The 14,546-nt window shown below is 36.3% G+C and overlaps 1 protein-coding gene across 20 annotated transcripts in view; it reads right to left on the bottom strand.

The window, feature by feature from the left end:
* UBR5 (ubiquitin protein ligase E3 component n-recognin 5) overlaps window positions 1-14,546 on the bottom strand; it is a 136,853-nt gene that overhangs the window by 40,233 nt on the left and 82,074 nt on the right. For 17 of the 20 annotated variants that reach the window (XR_009449540.1, XR_009449539.1, XM_059672028.1 and 14 more), the window contains exons 21-32: window positions 13,293-13,503; window positions 12,279-12,405; window positions 8,166-8,317; window positions 7,749-7,844; window positions 7,266-7,389; window positions 5,247-5,344; window positions 4,290-4,438; window positions 3,662-3,753; window positions 2,425-2,571; window positions 2,178-2,296; window positions 1,967-2,093; window positions 1,748-1,877 (exon numbers count right to left, since the gene is read on the bottom strand). Coding sequence is in view for 18 of the 20 variants with exons in the window: in XM_059672028.1 (XP_059528011.1) it covers window positions 1,748-1,877; window positions 1,967-2,093; window positions 2,178-2,296; window positions 2,425-2,571; window positions 3,662-3,753; window positions 4,290-4,438; window positions 5,247-5,344; window positions 7,266-7,389; window positions 7,749-7,844; window positions 8,166-8,317; window positions 12,279-12,405; window positions 13,293-13,503 (1,572 nt within the window). In the remaining 2 variants the exon portion in view is untranslated. The remainder of the gene's footprint in view (window positions 1-1,747; window positions 1,878-1,966; window positions 2,094-2,177; window positions 2,297-2,424; window positions 2,572-3,661; window positions 3,754-4,289; window positions 4,439-5,246; window positions 5,345-7,265; window positions 7,390-7,748; window positions 7,845-8,165; window positions 8,318-12,278; window positions 12,406-13,292; window positions 13,504-14,546) is intronic. The other 3 variants (XM_059672011.1, XM_059672016.1, XM_059672019.1) reach the window with 2 other exon arrangements.

Here is a 14,546-nt window from a genome sequence, read left to right as displayed (position 1 = left end):
TGTCAGGTCAGAGGAAGAATATTTCATTCACTATAGGGCACTATTGAAGCACCTAAGTAGAGTTAACTATTTATATTAATAAATTTATAATCCCATCCCTATCACTTAACTATTATTATTATTATTATTTATTATTATTATTATTACTTTCTAGTCTCATTTCCATGCATGGTCTACCATATAAGTAACAATTACTGAGAACACCCAATTTCATGTTATTTTCTGGGGGTTTTTTTAATGTTATTTAACCCTTCTTATTTTTTTTAATTCAAATATCTGTTTTTATTTTTTTAAAAATATATTTTATTGATTCTTTACAGAGAGGAAGGGAGAGGAATAGAGAGCTAGAAACATCGATGAGAGAGAAACATCGATCAGCCGCCTCCTGCACACCCCCCACTGGGGATGTGCCCGCAACCAAGATACATGCCCTTGACTGGAATCGAACCTGGGACCCTTGAGTCTGCAGGCTGACGCTCTATCCACTGAGCCAAACCAGTTAGGGCTCAAATATCTGTTTTTAAAAATCTATTTTTATTGATTTGAGAGAGAGGGAAAGAGAGAGGGAGAGAGATAGAATACTGATGAGAGAGAAACACCCATTACCTGCCTTCTGCCTCTCCTCCCCCCAATTGGATATTGAGCCCGCAACCCTGGCATGTGCCCTGAGACTGGGAATCTAACCGGTGACCTCTTGGTACATGGGACAATGCTCAATTAACTGAGCCATATCGGCCTGACAAAATAACCCTTATTTGTAAATTGCTACATTACATTCAGTAGTGGTTTAACGCTAATTTGATTCATTTGTCCATTAATATTGGATCCATAAAGTATTTTGTTTTTTAATTTTACATTACATTATGATACAACTTTTTCTTTCTCATATAATAAATTATTACCTTACTAGAAGCCCAGTGCATGGATTCGTGCACACTGAAAGTAAATTAATTAGAAGGTGGCCAGCAGAGTGGGACTGGGTGAGAAGGGCCAGCCACACCCTGGAGCCAACCTCCCACGGTCTCTCCCCAGCCGGCCACACCTAGGGCGGCGCAGGGGCTTGAAGGGCATCTGCGGAGTGAGCAGGGTCCCTCCGGCAGGTAGGATCCTTCAGCCTGGCCTGCGGGGATCAGGCTAAGCCGGCAGTCCAACATCCCCTGAGGGGTCCTGGAGTGTAAGAGGGCACTCTGCAAAGTTGCTGTTGCTCGTCAGCTCATCAAAGTTGCTGTGTTGAGCGTCTGCCCCCTGATGGTCATTGCGCATCATAGCTACCAGCCAGTTGGCCTGTCAGCCAGTAGGTCACTTAGGCTTTTCTATGTATAGATGACAAGTTCTGACAATGGTATTTTTATGGTTCTTGACACTGCTAAGCTGTTTTCCAAAAGAGTGCCAAATACAATGCCACCCATCAGTGTAAGTGTGTCTTTACCATAACCTCATCAACACTGGGTTTTATAGTTTATATCCTTTTCTAATTTCACAGCAAAAAGGATACGTAAAAAGTTTAATTTGAACACTGCTCCAATCATTTTTACACTGTTGTATTTAGGAATTTACTTAGAATGAAAAGAGTTTCTGCTGTTAACTGAGACATTTAAATCACCCCAAAATTCCATTCCCCTTAATGTACTGCTTAATTAGAGCTTATCAGTACTTAGGAATTTGGACTAGTAAAATTATGGGAAGTTAAGTAAGAAAAACAGCCTTTTCATGTGCCTATACATAAACATTCAAAGGACGTACTTACCAAGATATCTGCTGTACACTTGACTATAAGGCAATGAGTAAAACAGTCCAGCCGAATCGTGCCGCTTTGCTGATTGAGGTATACTTGCTCTTCTGGCAAAAGGTGGCCTATCCTACTGCTGGCACTGAGACTGAATGGGGAAGGAAAGAGAATGCACTGTAACTGCCTACACTAACATGGGAAGTAGATAAATCTAAAAAGAATTTAATGAATACATACGGATCTTTATTCTCCTGTGAGCCAAACATAATCATAGATTTCAAAGCATTCCAGTCCTGTAGAACGCGCTCCAACGCAAGCTGGGCAAATCTGGGGGGCTCTAAGTCATGATCAGGCATATCTGAATCTAAAAAGAAATAATGGGTGAGACAAAAGAATAAACTCCACTTTTCCTATGTGGATGTTGTCCATAACTGTAAAATTTACTCACCTTCGGGATTGGCTGTTTTTCTATTACGATCCTCCCTGATCCGAGGAGGTCTGTACTGGCAATGCTCTACTGTCTGCCTTGCAACTGTTTGCACTAAAAACAATAGCAGGTGCTCTCCCCTATACAAAACAGAACACTGTTGTCAGGGGGACTGTGTGTGTGTTTGGGGAGGGGAGGGGGGACTGGGGATGGCACTCAAATGTGCATCCTTTTTCCACCTAATTTATGTCCTAAAAACCCCACTTGCCTGCTGTTTGGCAGAGTGACCAGATTAGTAGCAGTGAGCAGGCGATAAAGCAGATCAAGGCGAGCAGATTTCTGTCCAGCAATTAGAGTTTTGCATTTACATTTCTCCCAACAATCACAATAGGCTGTCGGTGATGTCCGTTTGAGTCTAGAAAGAATTCATACACAACTATAAAAACTGAAAATTTTTTAAAGATACAAAGACTATATTGAAAAATGGAGGCATTGAACCAAACAGAACTTATTAATTTTTGAACGCAAAGTGCAACTGTTAAAATATATGTAACAAGAATAATACAAAACTCTTATGAGAAGAGGTATCTCAAATAGGACTCAGTATAGTCACTTTCTCTGGAGTGTGTTCCTATTTCCCCACAGCCCCAGTTCAGTTTATGTGATCTTCCTATGTGCCTCTCATGAACCAAAACCCTATGGGCAGATGTTTCTTCCTTGTGTCCTCTGATAGGAGTGTCAACCCTGTGAGGACAGGGACTAACTTTGTCCAGCACCACCCTAACTTCTAGCACAATGAGAGCACTTAGTAAAGGCAATCAATGAATAAAGACGATCAATTTTAGATACCTAAAATAAGGCAGACGAACAGCCAAAATTCTTTGAATAAAAATCCTAAGTATTAATACAATATCTATAAAAGTTTCTATTTGTCCTACATAACTGCTTATTTTAAAGCAGAATAGGTGGTTTTTACAAACCAGTCTCCCTTATCTGTAACACCTACGCATCTGCACCAATTACGCTCATGTCCCTACGAGACTCTGAGGCACTCGGGTACTTACTACTTCTCAGATCTGTGAAAACTAACAAACTAGCTCCGGTAACTCTACTGCTGAATTGAAAGGTTATCACCTTTAGTTTAACATCCATTATGATTCTCTTAATGTGATTTCTTGCTACAAGGGACCTAATACTGGAGAATACAGACAAAATCATCCTATCACTACATCTCAAAAGATTAACTAGATCCTAGTCACAATGTATGTCCACATATTCCTTTGCATTAGCCTTCTTTTATTTAAAGAATAAACATTTCAAAGTACACTTTAAATCAAGAGCCACATTCTAATATGTAAACTGGCTTAAAGAGGAAAGAGAACTAGATGATAAAACCTCATGCTTTCTGAACTATGGAATAAAACATGACTTGGTACAGATGATTTTAATGCAGCAATAGGAATCTAAGCAGTTTACAATGTTAGAGTAAACCAGATTGTACTCACTTGCAATCATGGCCTTTATGGCAAACCCTGGCACACTCCGTACAACAACAGAGTGACTCCAGCAAGCCACACGTTCGACACTCAAAAATATCCTAAAATTAAAAGGGTATATACTTCAATAAAACACACACACACACACACACACATATATATATAATTATTATTTCTGGCATTTTCTAAAACATTTCAATGATGATAGCAGAGCAAAATTAATGCGCTCTGGAAACAAAGTAATGGATGTTATAGTGAATATACATTTTACAATATTAGACAAATGCAAATCATATAATCTTATTCTACCAGTAGGACAAAAATAATTTATACCATCCAAAAAAGAGAATTACAGTTACAAAATCTACATCAAGAGTAGTGGATCAGATTATACTACCCAGTGAAGATTTCTCATTTTCATGATATCACATAACTAAGTTAAGAATCAACTTCTCTGCTTCATTTATTTAGGAAATAAATAAAAATTAATTTTCTTTGGAGAATTTTATAACTCAGAGTAACAGGAAATATCAGACTTGTAATATACCAAGATAAACTATAACTCTAGTGATGGTCAAAGGGGAAAAAAAGAAAACCTGAAGATAGCGTAAACATAGGAAAATGTAAAATAACTTACCTGGTTAATGTGCTCTGCTCCAGTCCATGTAAAACTGCAGGTATCATTACAACATAAGACATATAATGGAGAGTCATCGGGGTTGGTGCCTGATGGGCAAACCATTCCCATAAAAACATCTTCCTCTTTTTCACTTGAGGATACTTCAGCTACAAAGATTAAAGAAAGGACTTAATCACAGCCATATGCTTATTTCCTCAAATGGAAAAGCTCTAACATTTACATAGTATAAATAAGAAACTACTACATATTAATAAAAAGAAAAAACCTGATATACAAAGTCAATATGCAAGGAAATCCAGTCAATTCTGTGCAAAGTGTAACTATCTCATAACCACGTTTGAGGACAATACAAATGCACCACACATCAGCCACTTGAGTCCTGCACTGAGTTATGCAGTTAAGATTCAAGTCCAACCAATTTAACAAAGTATAGACAATCACATCAAGTATTTATAGCCAGTATTTTAAAGAGGATAACTACTTCAATCTTTTAAAGGCTACATGACAGGAATTGATATTCCTTAATGTTTTCTATTAAGCAAGTATTCCAAGTCAGAAGAACAATAAGATATCTGACCTCTAACTTCTATAAAATGTTATCACTAACACCATTTTAACCACTGGCAGGTTCTATCAATAATTCATCTTTATTTTCAAAAGATAGGTCATTACATTATATATTATGGAAACATTTTGAAATTTAAGAAATCTATACCAGCTGCTTTTTGCTAGAAAGTTAGAATATATAACTCACTTGAAAAAAGTGTAAACATGAATTTTACACATAAACACTAACATATACATGCATAAAATAATTATCTTGATAATTTCTAATCAATCATATCCTTTCAATATACAGAAATTAGTTTTGAATAATTACAATATTATGTGTATAGAAGAGAATCTATTCAAATTTTAAAATATGCAACTCATTTAGGACTTGAAATAAATTACCTTTTGCAATTTTCTGGGCTGTTTCTAAGATGGTAATTGCAGCTGGGTAAGCTCGGCCACTTACAGCTGACATAAATGGGGTCATTCCCCTTGCATCCCTAAAATGAGAAAAATTGTACATAAAAATATTAATTATCAATTACTTTTCCTTACTGATTGTAAAAAAAAAAAAGACATGTTCATGATGCAGTAACTAATTATGTTTTGTTAAATAATGTCCCACCACTCAAAAAGAATGTTCTGGTCTCATTTATCTCACTTAGGAAAGAAAGCCCCCGTCTCTCTAAACCGTGCTTCCTTTCTTATCCTTTAGTGACTCTATTGACCAGTAAGGGCTCTGGAGTCAAACCAACTCTTTTTAAACGTAGGAATAGGAATAAGGCTGTTTTGTAAGATTGTGATGAGGATTAAATAAATTACTTAAAAAGCTTTTAGTACAATGCCTGCCAAATAATATGTACTCAATATGCATTAGCTATTATTATGTATTTTCCCTTACACACATGCCTTCAATATTCTTTACTGAATTTCTACTCCCCCCTGGAATTTCCAAAATCCCAACCTCAGACATTTGTGCTTCCCTCTCTCATCCACCACAGCAGCTGCCACTTCTATGAGGTCAGTACAGTCCCAACAGCACCTACACCTGCTCACTTGATAAATCTAGTTAGGATTTCCCAGTGACCCCTCCCATTCAACATACCTAACCGCTAAAGTCATCTTTCTCCCAGATCTGCTCTCGACCTGAATTCTCTCTGAGAGCCAACAGCAACACTGTCGCTAGTAACTAAGACAAAACTTGGATTCTTTATGAAAATCTTCCTTCTAAATCAATTTTTTACCTCTGCTTCTAATCTTTTCCATCTTTAACAAATCAGTGTATTGCAACACACAAAATGAAGGCTGTAATTAGGCATACACAATATAGCCTCAACTTTACTCTACTCTTGCCTAATTTTAACGCTTTTTTATACCACATTCATATTATTATTTTTATAACCCCACTCTGATACTGTTATAGTCTAAACAAAGCCATTATTCAGAGGATCCAAGCCCAAAGAACAGACCGAAGTGGTGACTTTAACCTAACTTTTCAGATTCACTGGCTACTATTCTTCTCTTCTGACCATCCACCTTCAATTAGATGAGTTACTGTCTTAAAATATTTATAGTTCTCCATTTTAATGTTGTTGCTCACTCTTCTCCCTACTCATTCCTCATGGGTCTACTCAAACTTCATATTCATAAAGCTTCCTACTTCAGAACACGTTTCCCTTATGTTTATTCCAAAATACATGTGTCCTTCCTGTCCCAAATTAATGTCTCAGTTCTGGAAGCAAGAGATGAACCAAGGTTGGAATTCCTGCTGTGCCACTCACTAGAGTTGTATAACCCTGGGTAAGTTCAATAACTTCTGAAAGCCTGGATTTTCAAATGTATGATGGGAATAATATCACCTACTTCAGACGGTTATTTCTAGAATTAGGAGTTAATGCAAGTAGAGTTTGGCACAGATGATGACTAATTTTTATAAAAATGTTTATTGTTATGAGCTTGTAAAGATAAACAATCATGCTGAAAGCAGGATATGATCTATTAATGGTTAATGAGCATTTACCACAGAATACTTATCAAAAACTCTGCATAATCTCATGATGATGCATTCTGCAAGCCAAAAAAATTTCCAAAGAAACCATCAGAATCATCATGCAGTTCTAAATACAGATTCCAGGCCCCATCCCAGACCTACTGAGTCATACTTCTAGTGTAGAGCTTTGGGAAAGAATCTGTATAATTTTCATTTTCCAAGCGACAGTGGTAGAACTAATTTACGGATTCACATTTGAGAATAAAACGCATCTTTTTAACATATATACAGTCAAATCAAGCTAACATAAAATCACTTTATATTCATTTAGTGGACACTGAATTTTATGGAGAAAGCATCTTTCACTGAAGAGAGCATAGTAACAGAGGGCATACAATGTTGGATTCTATCAAGTATATTAAACTTCTTACTTGGCAGAAAGGAGTTCTCGTAGATAGGGCTGCAGAACAACACTGTCACATAACAATTTCAATATAAAATGAGCATTGGCCTTTCGATCCTTGGATTCTACTACAGATGGCTCTGTGGAAGGACCTGTAATTAAGCAGATCCATTTGGTAACAAAACAAGAATAAACAAGACCGAGTGAAAGAATATTCTGGAATAACATATACCAATTATTAAATATACCACGAGAAAAATATTCTAGTATTAGTAATAAATTAATAACTTCATTAAAGAGAATTTAAACACATTAACACATTTTACAAATCTCAACTGATGAAATGTATGGGCATCCACACAATTTCACTGACACATGGAAGATAATTCAGAGAATGAGATGCTTCTCAAGCCAAGGAACGTCTCCTTGAGATAAAAGTGTGGCTCTGTTAAACCCATTTGTGAAGTGTGTTCCTCCAAATGTCTAAGCAAATGCAGTAGTAGATTCTCACCTGGAATGGTGGAGGTGCTTGGTCCTTGAGCAGTGCCAGAGGCTGCTGTGGTAAGAGATCCCACAGCAGGGGCCAGGATAAAATCAATGTCACCATCTTTCAGTAAACAGAATAGCAGGATGCATATCATTATAGGCAACATATCCCTAACTTGTTCTCTTAACTGGACTTAAGGCTCTTCTGTACAAGCCAAACGACAAATCAGACAGAGGTTTAAATATAAACTTATTTTCCTAACTATAAAAGAAGGAATCCACTAGATAATTTACTGATTTACCCAGATGTATTGCTAAGTAGCTTCTTACATTACACTTTTAAATATTTCAGATTTACCAATAACCCATTAAAAATGCTCAATTTCTCTTCTTTCATAACCCTGTCTTTTTGTTAAAAACTAAATAAAATAACAGATCTTACCAGGATCCATCGCAGGAGGATCAGGAACCCAACTAGGGGGGGCTATCGGGGGTGAAACTGGATCCTGATGGTCATTGGATGAAGCTCCAGCTTCATGTCTACCCAAACCAGCCGCTCTCAATGAACGTCGCATCATTTCCCGTAATCTCAAACTAGAAGAATATGGACAAAATCAAAACTCACTACCATGACTAAATGTAATGAAAAGGTACACAGAACTTCACATCTGAGATCAAAGTTTGTTCTACAAGCAAATGCTCCAGGCAAAGGTAGTGAAGTACAAATGCCAATTCTGAAATCACAGAATAAATCAGCGAGGGACAGAAATGAAACTGGAGGCTCCTAGTCCCCAGTTCAGCATTAAAACCACTAACTTAAGCACAGGGAACACAAGTTGCCGTGAAGATTAGAAAATAATCTCTCATACAGTTAAGACAAATGAGCAGCTGAATATTAAAACAAAAAAAATTTTCTGTCCCATTTATAATTAGTAAGAATTAAGTTTAATAATAGACATCAGCGAACAGACTAAGCACAAAACTAGTACAGACTGATTTAACCCACTAAATCCCTTGTCTGTGATCTCAAAAGCAATTGAATTAATATTCAGAGTAAGTAATTTTACAACAAAGACCAATTTAGATTTATTTTTTATACACAGTTTGTTTTTTTAACAGTACAACTTCCATCACAATGAAATTAACAAATGAAACTGGAGCTTGTAAAGTGTGTTGTTAGATTAATGTCTGGGCGTGATTTTTTTTTCCTAAAAAAAAAAAAAGTACTGCACAGATGTGCACATCACTAAAAAGAAAAATATCATAAACACAGACCTCGTTAGGGGAACTGGTAACTACCTACCTATAAAAAAATCTGAACCTCTGAATAAAAGCTTACAAAGGCTACAAAATTAATACATTAAAAACTAACAGCAATTAAGAGAGAGCACATGAGGCAAATCAGACACAACTTTAGAGCTTCTGAATAGAGTAAAAATTCAATTTTAAGGGCCAGGCAACACAAGGGATTTCATTCTCCCTTGCAGATTTAATCCCAAAGATATGACATTTCTGATGTAAAAGACCTAACACCTTACCAGGTGAGCATTATTATGTCTATAAATAAGTGATTTAGAAAGATTCTTAATGTTTGAATCTCTAATTATGATTATTTAATCCACAGTAAATGTGTTTTTCCACAGAAGTGATTTAGAAAGATTCTTATTAATGTTTGAATCTCTAATTATGATTATTTAATCCAAAGTAAATGTGTTTTCCCATAGCAATACATTTTCAAATTTTTAAGTATATTTTTATTTAAAGCATTTATGAAAATTTCTTTTAGAGACTACTTTCAGGAACACGTCTATTTTACAAGGGCTTTTGCATGATGATGTACTTTTGGGAACAGAAACATTCTTTGGAAGTAAATTTTAGTGTCTCAAGTAGTATCTTAGTTATTATAACATTCACTATTTAAAAATACCTACAGTAAATTATTTTACGTTATCCATGTCTTCTCTCTCTCTCTCCCAATTCAGAAATCTGAGTTTAAGAGTCTTTATAGTATGGAGGGGAGTAGGTTACAATGATTATTTCGGGTGAAGTCACGGTCATGTCCAAAGACATCACCCAGAGAGAATGCAGGCTCCTTACCAGGAACAGCACACACCAGGGTGACTGTCCACACTATGATGCTCCTATGCAATTTCAATCAAGCTCAACATAGACACTTAGTATCCTAATGTGCCTTATCAAAACATACACAGAGAATCAGCAATATTTGGGAAGCACTGCAAATGACCTGAAAATAAATGCATGTTTGGGCTTAACAAGAAGGCGGCTTACACCAGACCAGGATCACAAACTCAATACCTCCTGGGTCCGGAAGATAAAATAAGTCGAGGAAAGGGCAGGCAGGTGTAAGGAGGAGGGAACAATGACACACTAGAGGTGTACACACTCATCTAAAAGCATTCAAATCTTAAAGAAAAAAATGTAACATTGCACAGGCCAAAGAAAACATGTGGGCTATTCTCCAACCTCTAATTTAGAGTAGATTAAGAATAAATGAAGATAAATGGAGACCACAGTCTCATCTTGAACTTTCAAACTCCCAACTTTGTTGTTGTGATGTAGTCAATTCAATATTAAATGAGGGGACCATTCCTTGTCATTTAAAAAAGTTGTCCTTAACCTCTTTTCTTCATTAGGTCTTGGGAACATTTTTAAGTACAATGCCCAGCTCCTCATATAGATTCTTTAAAAACAAAAACAAAAAAACAAAAAAAAGAAAATTATTCTTCAAGATGTTGTACACAATTCATGAAGATTCACCTGTATCCTCAGTGGCTGAGGACAATACTGAGGAGATACCACCTTGGCTGCTAAGATTCAGAGTTTTGACATTTCTTCGTATAGGCTTGCCTGGAAGTCATCGTATTTTCTGACAATATGGAAGAATTCAAGGATGATGTAATTTCCTCTTTGTAAGCACGTAATATCCATGCTACAGAAGCCTGAGAATCCAGTCATGTTCAAACATACCACTGTGACAAAAAAGCGAAGGTCATGTGTCTTCCAGATTAACAATCTCTAGAGTACATACACCTGCAATCAGATGCATCAATCAAGCCTTCCACTAACTCTGCCCTTTGTACTCAGGAACTAGTGAGTCACACAACAAAACTTCTGAGTCAAATCATCATCTGAAGGCATTTAACAGTACTCCAGTCAACATTGAAACTGCATCAGTTTTGAGCTTAGAGCTCATGAATCCCAGCCTGCATACTCATCAAGGGGCATCGCCTAGAAAATCCATTGTAGGCTAGAGGAGGGTTTCACTTCAATGAAGCAGTCTGTGGACTTCCTACTGCCCGGCGTAGATAATAAGACTCCTGTGCTTTCATCTGTTCAATCGGCAGCCCTGAGCTTGAACTGTGTAAGAGCACTGCAGTGAAATCTTCGGCAAATGCCTCAAAGGAGCTTACTGGCAAATTATTTCTGTGAGCAACACATCACCCACTCTTGAAGCTCCTTTTAGTCTTTGCCTTCAAAAATAATCCTTATATGAAAAAAAGATGGCAGCACTGGCACTGGACCACCCATATCAGAGTCCAACTTGATTTGCACCTGTATATTCCCTGAGGAAATGAAAGACCTGAAATAATTCAGACACTAATTTCTTCATGAAGAATTTAAGTTGCTCTCCATTTTAGACCAAATACTTTGTCTGCTTAGTGTAATCCTAAACAAATAAGCTGGTCATCATTTCCATTTTGTATAATCTATATAATGTTATGTACTGTTTTAAGTTATAATTTGGTCACCCAAAAATAGCTTTTTTATCTCACTTTGGGATGTTTTTGAACCTGGGAAGCTATCAAGTTGGTACCAATATTAGAAGAATCATTTCTAAAGGGAAAGTTGAGTATGGAACAGAAGATAGGCAGAGACTCTTCATTCTGAATAGACTTTACAACTATCACATTAGCACAGCGAGCAGTGCTCCATTAATGATCTGTCAAGTATCCAGTTTTGGCTGTCATGTCTAATATGAGTGTGCTTTTTCTTCAGAAAAACAACTATATCCTGAATTCTTTATATCCGTTACCTATTCAAACACCTAGTAATTGTCAATGTGTTATTAAGGTGTGTCCATCCCACAACTCAGGAAGCCTGAAAGTTTATAATACCAACTATTCATAATATACACCAGCCTTTCATTTTTTCCCAGATCATTAAGACATCTGAGAAATTGACCTAAATAAGCAATCTGTAAATAAAAGATTGAGGTTCTTTCAATTACTGTTATTAGTTGTTCTCCAACTAAATAAAATAACTTCCTAGAAAACAAAAATGATCAATTTAAAACACATTCAAAGAATCAAGTTTGAACTACTGGCCTAAATTATCTCAAATTTTTGAAGCATCCTAGGTCCTACTGTTCTATGCCTAAATTCTAAGTAGGTATTATCAGGTATTATTCCCAGGGAGGAACACAATAAAATAAAAGGACCCACCAATCATGCATATGATAGGCAAGAGATACATTTATTTCTGTTCTTGGGTTATGTTTCTGTCAATGAAACTTTCCCGGTAAAAATCACATTACCTTCGGCTACTTGATGATCCAGCCCGGTTCCCCGGGCCATTACTTGAAACGACTGATATTGCATTTGCAATGGCTTCAACTGCAGAAAGCCTTTCAGCAAAAGTATTTCTTTCAGAGCGCTCTGCTTCTGAAACATAAAAGAAAAAATTAGTTTCAACTTAAACTTCAAACATAACTATGAGATTAAATGTGTATAGGCCATTAAATGCTAATTGCTATGTATTCTCGAGTATGCTCTAATTCACATACCAGAGATAATTAATAACTTGAGTTTCCTCTCTAAAGCAATAAGCAATTAAGATATATTCAACTACAACCTTTAATATGAATTACGTTTTAAATCTGCCTTACTTTTCAAACCCAAAAGGTTAAGGATACTGTTATTCATAAGTAGAATGAAGTAGCTTTCACGACTAAGGAAGAAAAAGACCCCCATATCAGTACCTCAATCTTAGTTTATATACTATGTATTCAAATCACTATTCTAAAATATGGCTACTAGAAGATCGTTGGCAGAATTCAAAATAAGAAAAAACATGAATTACACAGTTGCACTTCAGGTTTTCAGTTTTTCCCTTAATTCATCAATTAAAAACATTAAGGCAAAAATACTTATTTACTTTTCCAAAAACATCTAACAAATAATCAGGTGATTTTTCCCTCGACATTCTGAAATTTAAGATAAAGGTTGTTGCCTTAATATAACTTGCCTTCACTTAGTCATCTGAAATTATAAAACCTGTAAACCTCATAAGTATTACACATATAGTCTGTACATATCAGAGAGAAAAGAACTCAAAACAACAAAAAAACATTTGATTAAAATTTTATTTGCTTATGTCACACTCAATCCTAATAAGACACAAAATTGTATCTTCTAAGAATGACAAAACTCCTAGATTTTATGAAGAAAAATAAAAGTACCATAATTTTTTATAGTGATTTTTCTTTACTTTAATAGTTACTATATTCTAAAATTCCTTTTAAAGACGTCGATATAGGTTTTAATCTCACCCTCTTCTTCTTTAGTTTCCTTATTGCTGGTTGGAAAGCAAACTGATACACAAGCATGCAAAATATTCCGATTTCCATCACATCTGTGGCTGATGAATGTCTGTAGCATCTGTAGATTCTGCTCTAAAACAACCGCTTGCTCAAGATTCATAAGATATTGTCGACAGGCCTCATAGTCACAGCGTAAGATGTGCTGCATTAAGGTTTGTTTCTGTGCTCAGACAAATTAGGGAAAATATCTTCAATAAATTTGAATAACATTGCACATGTAAAAAATTTCTCATGGCCAACAAAATAATATAATCAGCTCTGCAAATAAGTAAAGACAATATGAGGTAGCCTAGCAAAAGGAGCTGAACCTAAGGGTACACTTTAAATTAAATAAAGTATACAATTGACAGGAATGAAAAAAGGTGGGTAAATTTTCTGTTTAAAAAAAAACAAAACACAAAACAGTAAATATTTTCAGCTTTTGCAACTACCTCAACTCTGTGGCTACAGTGGGGAAGCAGCCATATACAATGTACAACTGAATGGCAGCAGCTAGATTTGGCCTGCAGGCCATATTCTGCCAACCCTGGTTTATGTCATGTAAGCCAGCGGTTGCCAACCGGTGGACCACTAGTGGTTCGTGAGGTCCGAAAGATTGGCGACTGCTGATGTAAGCGGTATATAACTATCAAATTAGGACCTTAATTAGTATTGTTAATCAATTAAGCGTATACATTTTATTTCAAGCCTACTCATACCCTCTTAAAGGTTATATCACACTATGGTACATGAAAATCAAAATCTTCAACTCCCCAGAAATTATGACACATGCAGTCCCCCAAACGTGACGACGAATGTCCTTCACTGTCAAAGACATGGCAGTACTGATAAAGCATCTATAATAATAAAAAGCATAATACGCTGATTAAATGGTAGTACTGATAAAGCATCTATAATAATAAAAAGCGTAATAGGCTGATTAAACCGGACAGCCGAACGACCTTCCAGACATCCTTCCAGATGAAGCTGGGGCTGCGAGGGCCTCTAGTAGAACATAATAACTATCAGAGACAGCATGCTATAGACTGAATATTTGTGTGTCCGTCCGTCCTCCCCCACCCCCCCACCCGCCCAAATTCAAATGCTGAAACCCAATCCCCAATGCAATGGTGTTTGGAGGCGAGACCTTTGGGAAGTGATTAGGTTATCAATTTGGAGCCTCAAGAATGGGATTAATGCACATTAAAAAGGCTGAAGGCCCGG

This window comes from Myotis daubentonii, chromosome 17 (assembly GCF_963259705.1).
Source record: "Myotis daubentonii chromosome 17, mMyoDau2.1, whole genome shotgun sequence".
Lineage (NCBI taxonomy): Eukaryota > Metazoa > Chordata > Mammalia > Chiroptera > Vespertilionidae > Myotis > Myotis daubentonii.
The sequence above is the reverse complement of the archived record's forward strand: the minus strand, read 5'-3'. Positions and strand labels throughout refer to the sequence as shown.